The 15905-nt window shown below is 36.9% G+C and overlaps 2 protein-coding genes across 3 annotated transcripts; one reads left to right on the forward strand and one right to left on the reverse strand.

Annotated features, from left to right (window-relative positions):
• Positions 1-1203: 1203 nt before the first annotated feature.
• LOC137745841 (metal tolerance protein C2-like) lies at positions 1204-5209 on the forward strand. 2 transcript variants are annotated; one of them, XR_011069729.1, is made up of 10 exons: positions 1204-1670; positions 1765-1873; positions 1974-2013; positions 2527-2603; positions 3278-3366; positions 4026-4095; positions 4358-4391; positions 4489-4639; positions 4729-4818; positions 4930-5209. XR_011069729.1 is itself a non-coding variant. In XM_068485866.1 (10 exons), the coding sequence occupies exons 1-10, from the start codon at positions 1265-1267 to the stop codon at positions 5029-5031; spliced, it is 1173 nt and encodes a 390-aa protein (XP_068341967.1). In that variant the 5' UTR covers positions 1204-1264; the 3' UTR covers positions 5032-5209. The 2 variants fall into 2 exon arrangements, 1 of the variants encoding a protein (XP_068341967.1); XM_068485866.1 differs by having other exon boundaries at positions 4353-4391.
• A 2964-nt stretch (positions 5210-8173) lies between these two features.
• Positions 8174-10564, reverse strand: LOC137746306 (probable L-type lectin-domain containing receptor kinase S.5). Its single transcript, XM_068486384.1, has one exon. It carries the CDS (start codon positions 10444-10446, stop codon positions 8443-8445), a length of 2004 nt encoding a protein of 667 aa, XP_068342485.1. The 5' UTR covers positions 10447-10564; the 3' UTR covers positions 8174-8442.
• Positions 10565-15905: the final 5341 nt, after the last annotated feature.

Below are 15905 nucleotides of genomic sequence, written 5' to 3' on the forward strand. Positions count from 1 at the left end.
ATTTATTGGCAATTTAGTTAAATTACTGTTGGATTTTTTCAAATATAGTCGTTGAATTTAAATGAATTATTGCAACATAAGAGTTGAGTGCCAAAAAAGGGCTAAGGGCTGGTTTGGTATTGCTGTGCTTTGAAAGAAAGCTGCTTCTGCTGTGCTGTGAGAATAAGTAGCTGTGAAATAAAGCAGCAGAGTGTTTGGTAAACTTTTTTGTAAAAGTGCTTTTGAAAAAAATAAGCAGTATTATAGTGTTTGGTAAACTTTTATGTAAAATAGATGTGAAAAAAGCTGGTTTTTTCAAAGCTGGGTTTTGCAGCTTCTTGTTTTTGGTTTTTTTTCATCCAAAACTGTGAAAAAAAGCTGAAGCTGAATGTTTACCAAACACAAAAACAGCTCTCAGCTTTTTTTGATACCAGCTTTTTTCAGAATCACCTCGGTACCAAACCAGACTTAAGAGGGGGGGTTGTTTATATTTTGGCTTTTGGACTTTTAGCCCTCTTCATTGGAGATTGCGGTGTAAGGTTCACTCATACATATGTTATGATGTGGGCAAACAATACATTAATTTGAGAAATTGACACAGTACGAGCGTAGAAGGGATACCAATGTAAGCCCTTGAAGAACAACGTTTTGGAATCCAGAAAATTTTGGGAGCAAACCAAAAAGTTTATTTGAATAATTCTTGAATGATGATTACAATAGCAGCCATAAGGCTTAACTCGACCCTTGGGAAGTTCAGGGGAGTTTTAGGGAACTCAAAAGAAGTAAACTAGACGTAAAACAAAAAAAATTCTTTGATTTTATCCACCATATGTACTAAATTAGATTTGTGGTATCTAGTTATCTACCATATCAGCATATATAAAAATTAGAATGGAAATACCATATTGATTTGCGACATTCATTTTTAGAAAAAATTATTTTGATGAAGTGAGTTAACTTCAGAGATCATTTGTGATAAAAACTTAAAATTCTCATTAAAATTTACGAGGGAAAACCAGGTGGGCATAGCAGCACTAAAAAGAATCACAATAAAAATCGGCTGATTCTCAAATGTATTCCGTTGATCCGAAATCAGACGGCAGGAAAATTCCACAAAAACGGGACCCCACATTTTTGAACAAGTCGTGTTCTTCAGCCTGGAGCTCCGTTTACTTGACTCTCAGTCTTCTCCTGTCCCTCATATTAGGGTTTTCTAAGGAATCTCAGACTTCGATCCCTTCAATCCAAACCCTAACTATTCAAATCAGATTTCCCATCAGTCTTCATGGACAAATCCAATTCCTTCAAAGCCTCTCAGAATCCATGGAGCGCCGACTTCGGACTCGGCGCCACCGATCGAAGATTGGCATTTTCCCGCCAAGTCTCGTTCCAGCAGCACCGCGAACCTCCGCACACGCCGGTCTCCATCAATCTCAACGACTCCGAGGCGTCCCGGAGCGTGTCCAGCATCGACGTTCCGCCGGGGGCGTATTTGACGGAGGAAAGCGACAAGATTTTCGGGGGCCGGAGCGTTTCTGCCGAGAAGTTGTCGGTTTTGGTGGTTTTTGAATCGGTGTTTCGGATATTGAGGTCGGGAAACCGGTATATGAAGAGGTTGTTCTTGTTGATTTCGCTTAATGTCGCGTATTCGACAGTGGAGTTATTTATTGGACTCTTCACTGGACGTATAGGTTCGAAAAAAATCACTGATTACCTAAAGTTCTATGAAATTTTCGATGTTATCGTTCGAAATTTGGTTGAATTGTTGTTTTGGTTTGTTTTCAGGTTTGGTGTCGGATTCTTTTCATTTAAGTTTTGGTTGTGGCTTATTAACGTTTTCTTTATTCGCTATGGCGGCATCTCGAAAGAAACCGGATGAAATTTACACTTATGGGTAAGATTGTTAGTAAGATGAGTTGGAAGATTAATGTCTTTGGGCATAATTTGGTTTGAGAATGATGTGTGTAATGAGTTCCTTTTATTCTGTAAATCAGGTATAAAAGGCTACAAGTTCTGTCTGCTTTTACCAATGCTGTAAGTATTTCACATTTCCCATATCATGGCATATCATGGCAATTTCCAGCCTTTCGTAGTAAATTAGAAAGCTTTCTTTATGTATTTTAAGATATGTAGTTTCTCTATTTTTAGGTGACGATGTTTGCGTAGAGCATTAGTATTTTGAAACACTTTGATTCTATTACTTTTGGTGTCTTGTTAAACATTACTTGTGTCTTGCAGTATTCTTGGCACCGGGAACAATCCATATTGTTAAAAACTCAAATTTTTGTGAATTTTTAGTACAGATTTTCTTGGTTGCAATCCAAATGCCTTTGTTTTATTCGGGTATAGACACTTTTAGATGTTGCCCTTCTGATGATGTATAAATGTTTTCACTTTTACATCTCTTATGTAGCTCAACTTGTTGCATTGGATGAGATTGCCATCCCTTTTCTTTTTATTTGATTGTAACATTTGAATTATTTCCTTCCATGTTTCTGCTTGGCTAATATATGGACTTTGTTTTGATTCTGCTACACATGTAGACAGCTGTTTCTTTTGTTTATGTCATTCTCCTTGGCTGTCGAAGCACTTCATGCTTTCATACAGGATGAATCTGAACACAAGTAAGTTGGTTATGCAAACTACAATGATCTGACATTCGACAATTCAGGGTCCAATGATTGTGTCATTTGAACTTAAATTTTCTTCATATTATGTATTTTGCCATATGCACTTTTCACTTCCGGGATCACTATTTCATTTGCCTTCTTTCATTGTTGTTCGAAAATATGTTATATATATTTATATTATTTCATGTGTCTTCAGATGGTTGTCTTTGTGGTCTATTATTATATGTGCTAGGCATCATGCATGTGAGAAATCCCCTAGGCTAGTGTGGTTCATTGACTTGCTAAGACATTACTATTGAAGACTAATTCTGAGAAAGTTCATTTTGGTGTAACATTAAAGTGTAATTCTAATATTGTCTTCAGTAAGCTTTGTAGTTTAAAGCTCTGCTGTATCTTTACCAAATTTTTTGTAGGTCACATGTTTAATAAGTATCTCTGACTTAAAATGGGCAGTTAGCAAGGGTATCAGATGATTTTATTTGAAAGTGATCTCATGATTTGGTACATAGTAGATACTTATGTATTTTTCAAATAAATTGGACCCGGATTTCCACTGGTCTATTCATCATTAGGCAAACTACTGTGGTAGAAATTTTTTGAGTACTTGTTTTTGTGGTTGTAGTTTTTATTCTGATGGATTTTGTCTTCTGCCAATTATCTGGTTGTAGGCATTACTTGATTGTTTCGGCTGTGACAAATCTACTGGTGAACCTTATTGGTGTTTGGTTCTTCAGAAATTATGCTCGTGTAAATCTTGGTAAGTTTTCAGCTGTATTTTATGTTTTGGCATTGAGACCATTTGTGATTGACTTGACCGTCTATGAAATTCACCATGGTATTTGTTTTTGGGACTTCCCCTTAACTACCGAAAAATTCCCCAGGGTTAGTCTAATTAGAAATTTTGCCACTGCTCTTTTGCATTCTTTTGAAAGTTCAGGATAGTGGAGTTAGTATATAACTTGGTGTGCAACTTAGTTAACTTGGCATCAAAGGCCAGAGAAATCATTCGCCGTAACCTAAATATTTACAGTAATACACGATTAGTTGAAAGATTTTGGCCTACAATCGGAAAGTAAAGTTTTCCATGACACAGTGGAATGGTGCGGTCACGTTCCTTACACATACATTAGCCTCATGATATGTTGTATTTTCTGGAGACCACTGGTATTGGTGTATCCATCAGTGTTCCGTTTAGCCTTTATTATCTTTGTGCATCCTAATTAAGTGACTTCAGATCATCACAAAACAAATATAGAGGCTATTGGTAAATGTGTGGGATATGATTAATTTATGCACACTGTATCAATGTCTCATGCCCCTTTTAAGGGCTTTACTTCTGTGTATGAGCATTGGGAATGATATTTTTTGGTTTCCATCCTTTACTTCTGTTTTATGTGGTGCACATATGTCATGCAGTTTACAGAAATGCAGAAGATATGAACAATCACTCTGTTTGTCTGCATGTTCTTGCAGATTCAATTCGCAGGTACAATATGCTTCCTCTCGTTATCTCTTTATGTGAATACATGTAACAACAGAAATATTGTCTTCCCAGTCTGTCTGGCAGCATAAGATGATTATATTGCCAGACACTGAATCTAGACAGTTAAATCAGTTTATTCTTATTAGAATTCTGTTCCAGAATCGGTGTGCCAACATTAGTCGAGCGAGACCCTATGTAACTATATATATTTATCATGTGAACTTCTATCTGAAGCTGGTATATGGAAATTTGTTTCCCAGTGCAGGGTTGATATTGGCATCCTGGTTTCTGTCAATTGGGTGCGTAAATAATGCTTGATTTTCTGTCTATTTTTCTTCTATTTTGTTTGCCTTGTTTTTTGTTTCCCATTTTTGAGATCCGTCTTCAACTATGTAGGGTTCAGAATGCAGAGGTTTTGTGTTTTGGATTAGTGTCAGTTGCAGTTTTTATGCTCGTAATGCCACTATTTAGAGCGAGTGGTGGTATTCTACTCCAAATGGCACCACCGAATGTTCCACCTTCAGCATTGAGCAAATGCTGGCGACAGGTGGTATATATTTATTGAAATATGGCGCAATACTAATGTTTTGTTAGTAATGGAGTTATTGATGTTTGATTGACAATATATTTCGTCAGATTACTGCCTGTGAAGATGTTTCTGAAGTTTCACAAGCACGGTTTTGGGAACTGGTTCCTGGTCACGTTGTTGGGTCGCTCTCAGTACAGGTAACAATTATTGTAAATCAACTTCTGTACTACGTGCATTTTGATGCAGTCAATTGTCGATGAGGATATTCCACCTTTAGAGGGTCTGATTTTAGTCGATGATGGTAACAGGTAAAGAAGGGGATGGATGATCGCCCCGTTCTTCGATATGTTCACGGTTTGTACCATGATTTGGGAATACAGGACTTGACAGTGCAAGCTGACAGTGTGTGAGAAATTTTTGTTCGGCTTTCTGCGTTGTTTGGTAGTTGGTGAAGATGGTATTGGATCCGAGTCTAAGATTTAGATTTGTTCTAACTTTTTTTCATTTGAAGCCATGGTGTTACCAGTGGGTGAAAAAAAAAAAAAAAATTCTGATATAATTATACATTTATAATCAAATACATTTATGTTTTAACGACCTGAATTTTTTTTCCTGGGTCTGCATTTGACATTCAGTTAAATGACGGTAGATAAAATATGAAACCACAAACACTAAACGGTAACAGCCGACCCAATTATCAAAAAACTAAGAGCATCTCTAGTGGAGTCTTTAAATATGAACAATCACCGTATAAAAGGGTGTAAAACAAATACAGGGGCAAATTGAATCTCTAATGGATTGGAAAGTGAGTCTATAGAGACTTATCGGATGCATATTGTATAGGGACAATCTTGAGTTGAAAATGGGGTTCACAATCTTGATGGAAGCTTTTAATGCTTTTAATTAATTAAAAAAATGTTAACATTCGCAAAAAAATGTGCATCTAATCAAATTATAACATAAAATCATAAAAAAAAAAAAATGTTAACATTAGCAAAAAATATGCACCTAATCAAATTATAACATAAAATCATAAAAATAAAAAAAATAATATTAACATTAGCAAAAATATGCACCTAATCAAATTATAACATAGAATCATAAAAACTTCAAATTTAGAGATTCTACTATGAGGTCCTTCAATAAGTACTAAAAAATGGTGGTGGAAGTCCCTAAATAGGGATTCCATTGGAAACGCTTTCAGAGTGTCCTTTTAGTTGAGCTTAGTGACATTGCTTCTTCAAAAGGAGAACCTGATGGTGTGGTTGGAGGAGAGGGGATTGGAATTGAGATTGAATTTTCTGGTTTGGGGGCATTGATCTTGATTTTAATCTTTTGTTTTGGCTTGGCAGTGATCAGGTTCAGGGCAAGTAACATATTAGGTGCCTGCTATTTTAAAAGTTAAGGTGGTAAAGCCAACGAATTGGATGGGGCAAGTGATGGTGAAATGCAATTGTCATATTGTACTTGTTCAGTGATTAAAGTCACAAAATTCTTGTCATGTTTGTAATTAAATATGAACAAGCTTGGATAGGGCAAGTAACTAAATATGCAATGCCCTGCCACTCAGTATTAGGGTCTGATGATATATCTCTTCGCTTAAAACTGACAAACTTGATGGTGTGGATGGAGGAGAGGGGATTGGAATTGAGATTGAATTTTCTGGTTTGGGGCATTGATCTTGATTTTAATCTTTTGTTCGGTTTGAGAGTGATCACGTTCAGCGCAACTAAGAGATTGTTATTAGCACTTCAAAAATCTCATTATACACTCCTCACAAGTGTATTTTTCTTTTTAATTATAGAAAGTTTGGAGTGTCAAATGAGATTTTTGGAATGCTAATAACAAATCCCTGCAACTAATATATTAGCTGCCTGTTATTTTAAAAGTTAAGGTGGTAAAGCCAACGAATTGGATAGGGCAAGTAATGGTGAAATGCAATTGTCATATTGTACTTGTTCAGTGACTAAAGTTTCAAAATCCTTGTCATGTTTGTAATTAAATATGAACAAGCTTCGATAGGGCAAGTAATTAAATATGTAGGGGTGAGCACGGTACGGTTCGGTGTGGTTTCGAGTGAAACCACAACCGAAACTGAAATTTTTTGTGGTGAGGTTCGGTGCGGTTTTGAAGCCAAAACCGAAATGAAACTAAACCGTTTGGTTCGGTTCAGTGCGGTTTCAAACGGTTTCGGTTTGGTTTTTGAGAAAAAAATGTACAATTTAAAATATACACCTATTTATGCATAAGACCGTCAAACCTGCATGACATCTCTACCCCTAATAGACCACTCTTCTCAGATTTAGCTTATAATTCTTGGGTGGTACGTTCTACTTCTAGCCATTTGGACTTAGTTGTGATCTTATGACAAATCTTGCCAAGTATTTTCCAACAGTAGTAATTAGTGGAAGGAGTCGAGATAAGGCAATGATTAAGTCATCAATATAAACTCGAGAAAATTTGAAATGTTCATCAATAAACACTGTATTGCACATAAAAGAATTTTCTCATCTAATTTGGTTCTACAGGTAAAAGGATTTGTACTGTTAAGTAATGTATATTATGCTAGAAGCCATGGGATGGATATAATGGTCCCACCAAGGCCACTAAAGCCTTGCGATGGCAAGAACCACACAACAACCATGGATAAAAAGGTCAGTGAGGTCGCAGAGATGCAAGCAGCCAGGTCGCATGCAGAGATGCAAGCAGTGAGTTCAGGGTACTGATGTTGACTGTGGAAGAGATGAAGATGAATTTTGAGAGAGAGAGATGAAGATGGGTTTTAAGAAAGAGAGAGACAGACAGATGCAAGCAGTGAGTTTAGGGCACCGATGTCGAATAATGGTGCAAAATTGGATGACTAGTCTAGTTGAACTAATTAAAACATAACATTCAATATATGGTGCGGTTTCAGTTTTGGTTTTGGTGTGGTTTTGAAAACCCAAAACCGAAACCAAACCGTTTTCTTTGCTGCGGTTCTATTTTGAAACCGCAACCATTTCAAAATCGCAAAACCAAACTGTTCGGTACGGTCCGATTCGATTCGTGTTTCGGTTTCGGTTTCGGTTCCAAGTGCCCACCCCTATAAATATGCAATGCCCTGCCACTCAGTACTATGGTCTGATGATATATCTCTTTGCTTAAAAGTGAGATATCTTAGGTTCGAATATCGTGGATGGTGAATTCAATATCAAATTACGTTGGCCATTGTGTGGTTTAGCCGAACTACCTCTCTCCTAATGTAAAAATATTGATGCACTAGAAAAAAAAAAGAAAAAAAAAATATCGTGGATGGTGAATTGAATACCAAATTACGTTGGCCATTGTGTGGTTTAGCCGAACTACCTCTCCCCTAATGTAAAAATATTGATGCACTAGAAGAAAAAAAAAGAAAAAAAAAAAAAGAAGCAATACCCTGAAATAAATAAAATGCAAAATAGAGATAATTAATGTAGCATTGTCTGCAGCCTGCAGGGAAAGTAGCCCTTGGCTTTTCCTAAGCGGAAGTTTTTTTAGTAAAACGATATACACTAGGAGAGAGGGAGTTCGGCTAAATCATACAATGATCAACCTAATTTGATATCGAATTCGTCATCCACGAGATCGAACCAAAAACCTCTCACTTCCTAAGCGGATTTATTACAAGACCTAAGCGTAAAACAGAGGGGTTATGAGTGAATCAAGTGCTTCGGTAAAACTTCTATCCTAATTAACTTGCGTGATACGATACAAATGAACACGCATAACATATACATACACATCATTTCTTTACATTTCCAGAAGACAAAGGCTTCTCTTGATTTCTGATCTGGCTATATTAGTCATCTTCCGCTGAGTTCTGTGTGTGGAGTCAGTTGACCTCCAGCCACATTAGATTCTGTATCGTCTTTGAACGATGGAGGCATGGCCGGCCACACAAAAGCAGGTCGTTCTTGGGGCAAAGCTGGCAGATCAGCTTCCCTTGTAAGAACCATAAGGACGGTTCTCATAGACGGCCTCTCATGTGGATTAGGGTGGCAACACGTTAACCCCAACATCAGCACGCATGCCATATCATCCTCGTCGATGTCTCCATCCATTCTTGAGTCAACAGCTTCAAGGATCCTTCCTCTTCTATAAAGATCCCACAGCCAATACACTATGCTGTTGTTGTAGTTGTTCTGTTCGTTTTGATTACCAGGCCTTCGTCCACAGACAACTTCCAGCATAAGAACCCCAAATGCATAAACATCCGTCTCAACAGTTGCCCTTCCAGTTAGAAATGTCTCCGGAGCCATGTAGCCTGGCGTTCCTGCAATCTCATTTGTGGAGTGGTGAGTCAAGTTACTTTGCTGAATGGTACGTGCGAGCCCAAAGTCTCCCAGCCTCGCGATGAAATCTGAGTCCAACATGATATTGCTGGCTTTGATGTCTCTGTGAAGCACTCTCTTCTCACATCCATTGTGAAGATAATCTAGTGCCTGAGCAACTCCAAATATTATGCTGCGCCTTCTTTCCCAGCTCAGTGTTGGTTTGCCCATCTCCGTGCCAACACTCTCGTCCCTGTATACAAATCTGTCTAGGCTTCCATTTGGCATGAACTCATAGACGATAAGAAGCTCATGGCTTTCGTAGCACCATCCAATTAGTTTGACCAGATTTTTGTGACGAAGGCTGCCGATTGTGGTGACTTCTGCTATGAATTCTTGCTTGCCTTGACGCGAATTCTTTGAGACTCGCTTGACTGCTATCTCTTTATCTCCCAGGAGTCCCTTATAGACGGTTCCGAAGCCACCTTTTCCGAGCTTGTTCTTGGGATTGAATCTGCCTGTTGCTCTTTGAAGTTCTTTCAGTTTGAATTTTGTTGGAGCCATGGAAGTTGTTTGGATCTCATCTTGAATCCTCGGAAGCACATCCTCGTTTTCACCTCGCCTTGTCCAGAAGAAGTAACAAGAAACTCCAGTTACCAAAAGTAGTACTACTACTGGGACCAGAATCCAAACCCACAGCAGGTTTGAATCTTCATCTATATGCGAAGAGTTGAACTCCCACGACAGGATGCAATTTAGCTGAGTGTTACTGCCCGTGGAAGCTGAGAATCCAACATAGACCTCCTGCGAAAGATAGGTTGAGAGATCGAGAGTGCGAGACAAAACCGGAGCATTCTCCATTCCTTCCGTAGTTTCATTGGTCTGGGAAACAAAGACGGTGATGTTCTGGTTGGCATACTCAATTCTCACTGTGTAATCCGTTCCGCTTGATAGATTAACACCATAGCCAAGCAAAGGCACTTGTTGAATCGAGTAAACGCTGTTTACGTCCAACCCCACATGGTTGTCATTCACATCTTCTGCGTAGCTCTTTCTTGTGTCGAATTCTACTGCCACTATTTTAGCTTCAGCAGATCCGTTTGACGCTGCATTTACAATTCCAAGCCATTCACCGTCGCTTTTCTCCGGAAGAGCGGAGCTTTCGGTTAAGATAAAGGCCAAGCCTTCACCACCTGGGTTGGTTTTCGGAGCGATGTTAAGTACAAAGGTAGAATTGAAAGAAGCTCTGCTGCGATCGGCGCCTTTGCCTTTCCCCCAAAGTTTGAATGGTTTTTTATACAAAAACCTTCCAGCTTTGTTCACGATGGAGGCCCCGCGACTAACATCAGGAGTCACTTGGACGGCGTTTAAAACTATATATGAGTTGTTGAATACAAAATCCTCATAATCAACGTTGTCTCGAAATGTGGGATAGCTAAAATTCAAGCTTCGTGCTGGATTAACAGCACACAAGTGCAAGAGGGCCAGTAGGAGGACTGCAGACCTTCGTATCAAGGAAACTTGCATCCTACTCATGAAGGTTTTTCGGTACAGAGTTCGAGAGATCGAAAGAAATCCAAGGTAGAAGGTGAGGGTTAATTTCAAGGTTCAAGTAGGAGGAGGACACAGTTTTGCAATATATTTAAGCTAATTGAGGGCAGAGTCCGACGGCTTGTATTAGAAGGAAAAGTCGATCGATTCGAATAAACGGATTTAGAATTGTATTGTGTTCATATTATTCAGCATCATGATGGTTACTTGAGGATTGATAAGTCAACAAACTGGGGTTATTGAATTCCTTTTTTATACTTCTAAACCTGTTTTTTCTCCTAACGAAATTTGCATGGAAAGTTCACTCACAAGGAAGAAACCGAAAAAAAAGAAAATTTAAGAGGAAAAAGTAAACTCAAGATGGATGTTAAAATATTTTAATGTAAAATACTTTCATGAAAGTCAGTTTGAGCACAAGAAACGAATAAAACATGTTATTATTTATAAATGTTTGAACATGATAAAAAAAAAAAAACTAAATAAAACAAAATTTTTATTAGTTTGAGCACAAGAAACTAAAAAAAGATATTATACATGCATGTTTGAACTTGATAAAACAATACTAATAAAACAAAATTTTCAAACTGGGCCCACATCAGCCCACTCCCTCTTCCAATTTCTATAACAAAAACATTATTTTTATCTATGTACCATTATTTGTACCATCTTTTTAATATAAATAGAATTCACATTTGTTTGTGGATAGAGATGATACAAATGATAGTAAATTAATGAAATAGAATGTACCAATATAAGTTTAAAAAATGGATTAGTGAAACGATTGAATGAATTTTTAATAAAAAATGGTACATTTTATATTTCAAAAAGGCACATTTTTCATATAAAAATTGGTATATTTAAGAATGGGTGCATATAAGATTATACAAACTTATTGTAGTTTTATTTATATTTTGGAAATGTTTGAATTGAAAATTAATTAGGAATTTAATAATGGTGTGAGTATTAAAACTCTAAATCAATTACTAATTTTTATTATAAAAATGATGTAACTTACATGTAATTCATTAAAAAATAATGTAACTTACTGATAATGTCTTAATCAATAAACATTAAAAACTAGAGACTAGATACTAATTTTTTCCTATTTTTATTATACACAACTTAAGTGGTAAATGTGGCATTTCCACCGTTTCCACTTTCAGCGCCACCGGCACCAAATTGAGAGAGAGAGAGAGAAATTTGAGAGAATGAGAGGCCACCGAATTTGTGAGTTGTGCCTAGTTGTAGGAGGTACTTCAACACACGAAACACACAGATGAACGTTGCACTTCCAACAACTGAATCGCATCCTTGGATGGATTTTAGCACAGTCCTCCGCAGCAGTTATCGCCCCATTCTCCGTCGAGTATGAGGGTGTGTTCAAGAGCCTCGGGTGTAAGAGTTTGGAAGAGTAAAGCAACACTTGCACAACCATGAGCGAATCCCCAGTATGCTGTCCATATGAGACGGTTTTGAGAGGAGTGTGAGTCAAATGCATGAAGCCAGTTTCTAGGTAATTCAGAAAAAAGTCATAAAATTGTGGTTAATGAATTCATTTTTTATACTTCTCTAACCTGTTTTTCTCCTAACGAAATCTACAAGGAAGGTTCACTGCCAACTGACGTGATCAGGAAGAAAATTAAGAAATACAAATCCTCTTCTCATAGATTATTCCGTTGATTCAATTTGGAAATTCTTGAATTTTGTAGTATTCTCATGCAAGTTAAGGTCTTTCCACAGGAAATTCCTAGAAAATATAAAGTTAATTAGTTCCAATATTAAATTTAGGTCTGGTAGCACATGTCCGTCTTCACTGTGCAGATTAAATAGAATTGGTCACTCTGTATAAAAAATAATAGGTCGGCCACATTTCTTTTAGGGAGAACGATTTCTTGCGAGCAAGAGTAAGTGGACTTAAGTTACAAGATCATTGACAATGTGTGTGCGTGTGTATTATATGCCCATTTTACCATGTCAAACTTCAAATATCCAAACTGTTTATTTTTTAAGTTGCATCTCATAGACCAGCTTTGCAAAATATTAGCCAAATCGAACATATTTGAGGCATCAAATTGAGTTTGTTTTCAGGTTTGGGGTCGGATTCTTTTTAGTTAAGTTTTGGTTGTGGCTTATTAACATTTTCGTTATTCGCTATGGCTGCTTCTCGAAAGAAACCGGATGAAATTTACACTTACGAGTAAGATTATTAGTAAGATGAGTTGGAATATTAATGTCTTTGGGCATAATTTGGATTGAGAATAATGTGTGTAATGAGTTCCCTTTATTCTGTAAATCAGGTATAAAAGGCTAAAAGTTCTGTCTGCTTTTACCAATGCTGTAAGTATTTCACATTTCCCATTTCATGGCAATTTACAGCCTTTCGTAGTAAATTAGGAAGCTTTCTTTATGCATTTTAAGATATGTAGTTTCTCTATTTTTAGGCGACGATGTTTGCGTAGAGCATTAGTATTTTGAAACAGTTTGATTCTTTTACTTTTGGTGTCTTGTGCAACATTACTTGTGTCTTGCAACATCTTGGCACTGGAAACAGTCCGTATTGTTGAAAACTCAAATTTAATTATGGGAATTTTTAGTACAGATTTTCTTGGGAAATTTGCAATCCAAATGCCTTTGTTTTATTCTATTAGGTCGTGTCCATATACACTTTTAGATGTTTCCTTTCTGATGATGTACATATGTTTTCACTCTTACATCTTTTATGTGTCTCAACTATTGAATTAGTTCCTTCTATGTTTCTGCTCGGCTAATATATGGACTTTGTTTTGATTCTGCTGCACATGTAGACAGCTGTTTCTTTTGTTTATGTCAGTCCCCATGGCCGTCGAAGCACTTCATGCTTTCATACAGGATGAATCTGCACGCAAGTAAGTTGGTTATGCAAACTGCAATGATCTGACATTTGACAATTCAAGGTCCTTTTCCAATGATTGTGTCAGTTGAACTCGACGTTTCCTCATATTATGTATTTTGGCATATACACATTTGCTTCTGGAATCACTATTTCATTTGCTTTCATTTTTGTTCCAAAACGTTTCATATATTTATATTATTTCATGCGTCTTCAGATGGTTGTCTTTGTGGTCTATTTTTACATGTGCTAGGCATCATGCATGTGAGAAATCTTCAAGCGTGGTTCATTGACTTGCTAAGAAATTACTATTGCAGACTAATTCTGATAAAGTTCAGTTTGCTGTAACATTAAGGTATAGTTCTAAAATTGTCTTCAGTAAGCTTTGTAGTATAAAGCTCTGCTGTATCCTTACCAAATTTTTTGTAGGTTCACATGTTTAATAAGTATCTCCGACTTAAACTGGGCAGTCAGCATGGGTATCAGATAATGATTTTATTTTAAAGTGATCTTATGATTTTAAAGTGATACTTATGTATTTAGCAAATACATTGGACCGGGATTTCCACTGGTCTATTCATCATTAGGCAAACTACTGTGGTAGAAAGTTTTTGGTTCCTGCTTTTGTGGTCGTCGTTTTTATTCTGATGGATTTTGTTGTCCGCCAATTATCTGGTTGTAGGCAGTACTTGATTGTTTCGGCTGTGACAAACCTACTGGTGAACCTTATTGGTGTTTGGTTCTTCAGAAATTATGCTCGTGTAAATCTTCCTAAATTTTCGGCTGTATATTATGTTTTGGTATTGAGAACCATGTTTTGGTATGGTGAACCATTTGTGATTGACTTGACCGTCTATGAAATTCACCATGGTGTTTGTTTATGAGACATGCCCTTAAACTACCAAAAAAATTGCCCAGAGTTAGTCTAATTATAAAGTTTGTCACTGCTCTTTTGCATTCTTTTGGGAGTTTCTTCAAGATGATTTGCATAGTTTACATGCTGAACAGCTTTCTTGCCATGACAGTCTTTAGATATGTGCCCAAACTTATCACTAATATGACATTTAGGCGTTCCATTAAACCAACACTCACCAAAATGAAGTTTATCAAAATATTTGCAATAATTTCCATGGCTTGAAGTTCTAGTTTGCATTATATTTGTTCTGTTTTGGGAGTAACACTCAAACTAGCAAATGCCTTTTCATTTTGATTCTTAGAATGTCTCTCAATCCTTTGCTCATACCCTTTTAAAGTAGCAATCACATCTTGAACATCTACAGTCTCCAAATCCTTACTATTCGCTATTACAAACACAATACTATCATAGGACTTAGGCAAAATTATAAATAACTTCTGCACAATTCTTTGATTACCAATATCTTCACCACAACTTTTCATCTGAATAACTAATTCAAGCAATCGAACAAGATATATAGAAAATGATTCATGCTCACCCATTCGAGTGTATTCAAAATCATGCCTTAAGCCTTGAAGTTTTACAGATCTTACCTATTTGTCTCCCACAAACTCTTGCTTCAACATATTCCAGGCCTCATTCGCCATTTATAGTATAGCAATCCTTGGAAAGATCTGATCAAAGACTGCACTTTGAATAATGCCAAGTGCCTTCACTTCTTTGGCTATATTATCCCCTTAACAGCTTGCTCCCATTCGCAGTAAGTTCATCCTCCTTCTTTACTAGGCCAACAAAGCCTTTCTCAACCATATCCCAAAGCTCATGGGATCGAAATATGGTCTTCATTCGTATGCCAGTAATCAAAGTTTTCCCCATTGAAAACTGGTGCACGAAGATCTGCACCACTCGATCCAGCCATGTTAGACTTGTCATCGAGTAACCAAGAAAACTCAGAAACTTCAAATTCCTTTGTATCAAAGCTCGATTTAGCTCACGATCCTCCAGTACCTTGATTCACAGATTCACGCCCAGATTTTGAAAGAACTTGGCTTTAAGGCCATGTTAGAATATGTTTGTTTTGATGATTAATGAAAAATAGTGTGTATGAGTCCTACACAGAAGATGCATGTTGCTAAAAGATGAAGAAATGAGAGAGAGCTAAGAATTTTTGGATTTCATTTCAGCTTTCACACCGAACTTTTGTGAAGCATATTACCATTACAACCATATAGGAGAGAGAGAGTGAGAGTTTCTTTGTCTTACATCAAGCAAATCTAGCCCTTCATTCATCTAGAGATAGTTACATGTGGCAAGATCAGTTACTTAACTAAATGAATCTAAGATGTGCACTTGGACTGTGATCCAAGGGTTTACATTTAATTGAAAAATAAAACAACTTCTTATTCAGCCATTCCATTCTTACAAAACATTTATACACCAACACTTCCTTCTAAGTGTTTGGCTGCCTTTACTTCAAATGCATTTATGAGATATTCAAATCAATCTCGAGCAAGTGCTTTGGTGAATATATTTGCCGATTGCTCATTTGTCTTGCAATACATCAAATCAATTGTTCCATCTTGCAATGCATCTCTGATAAAATGAAACCTTCTGCTGATATGCCTAGTTTTCTGGTGAAACATAGGGTTTTTAGTCATG

The sequence above is a fragment of the Pyrus communis genome, chromosome 9 (genome assembly GCF_963583255.1).
Source record: "Pyrus communis chromosome 9, drPyrComm1.1, whole genome shotgun sequence".
Classification (NCBI taxonomy): domain Eukaryota; kingdom Viridiplantae; phylum Streptophyta; class Magnoliopsida; order Rosales; family Rosaceae; genus Pyrus; species Pyrus communis.

Excerpts from the sequence above, each read along its gene's own strand:
- LOC137745841 (XM_068485866.1), top strand. The coding sequence starts at position 1,265 with ATGGACAAATCCAATTCCTTCAAAGCCTCTCAGAATCCATGGAGCGCC. Across the intron at positions 1,874-1,973 it reads GATGAAATTTACACTTATGG|GTATAAAAGGCTACAAGTTC; the intron begins GTAAGATTGTTA and ends TCTGTAAATCAG. Across the intron at positions 4,640-4,728 it reads TGAGCAAATGCTGGCGACAG|ATTACTGCCTGTGAAGATGT; the intron begins GTGGTATATATT and ends ATATTTCGTCAG.
- LOC137746306 (XM_068486384.1), bottom strand. The coding sequence starts at position 10,446 with ATGAGTAGGATGCAAGTTTCCTTGATACGAAGGTCTGCAGTCCTCCTA.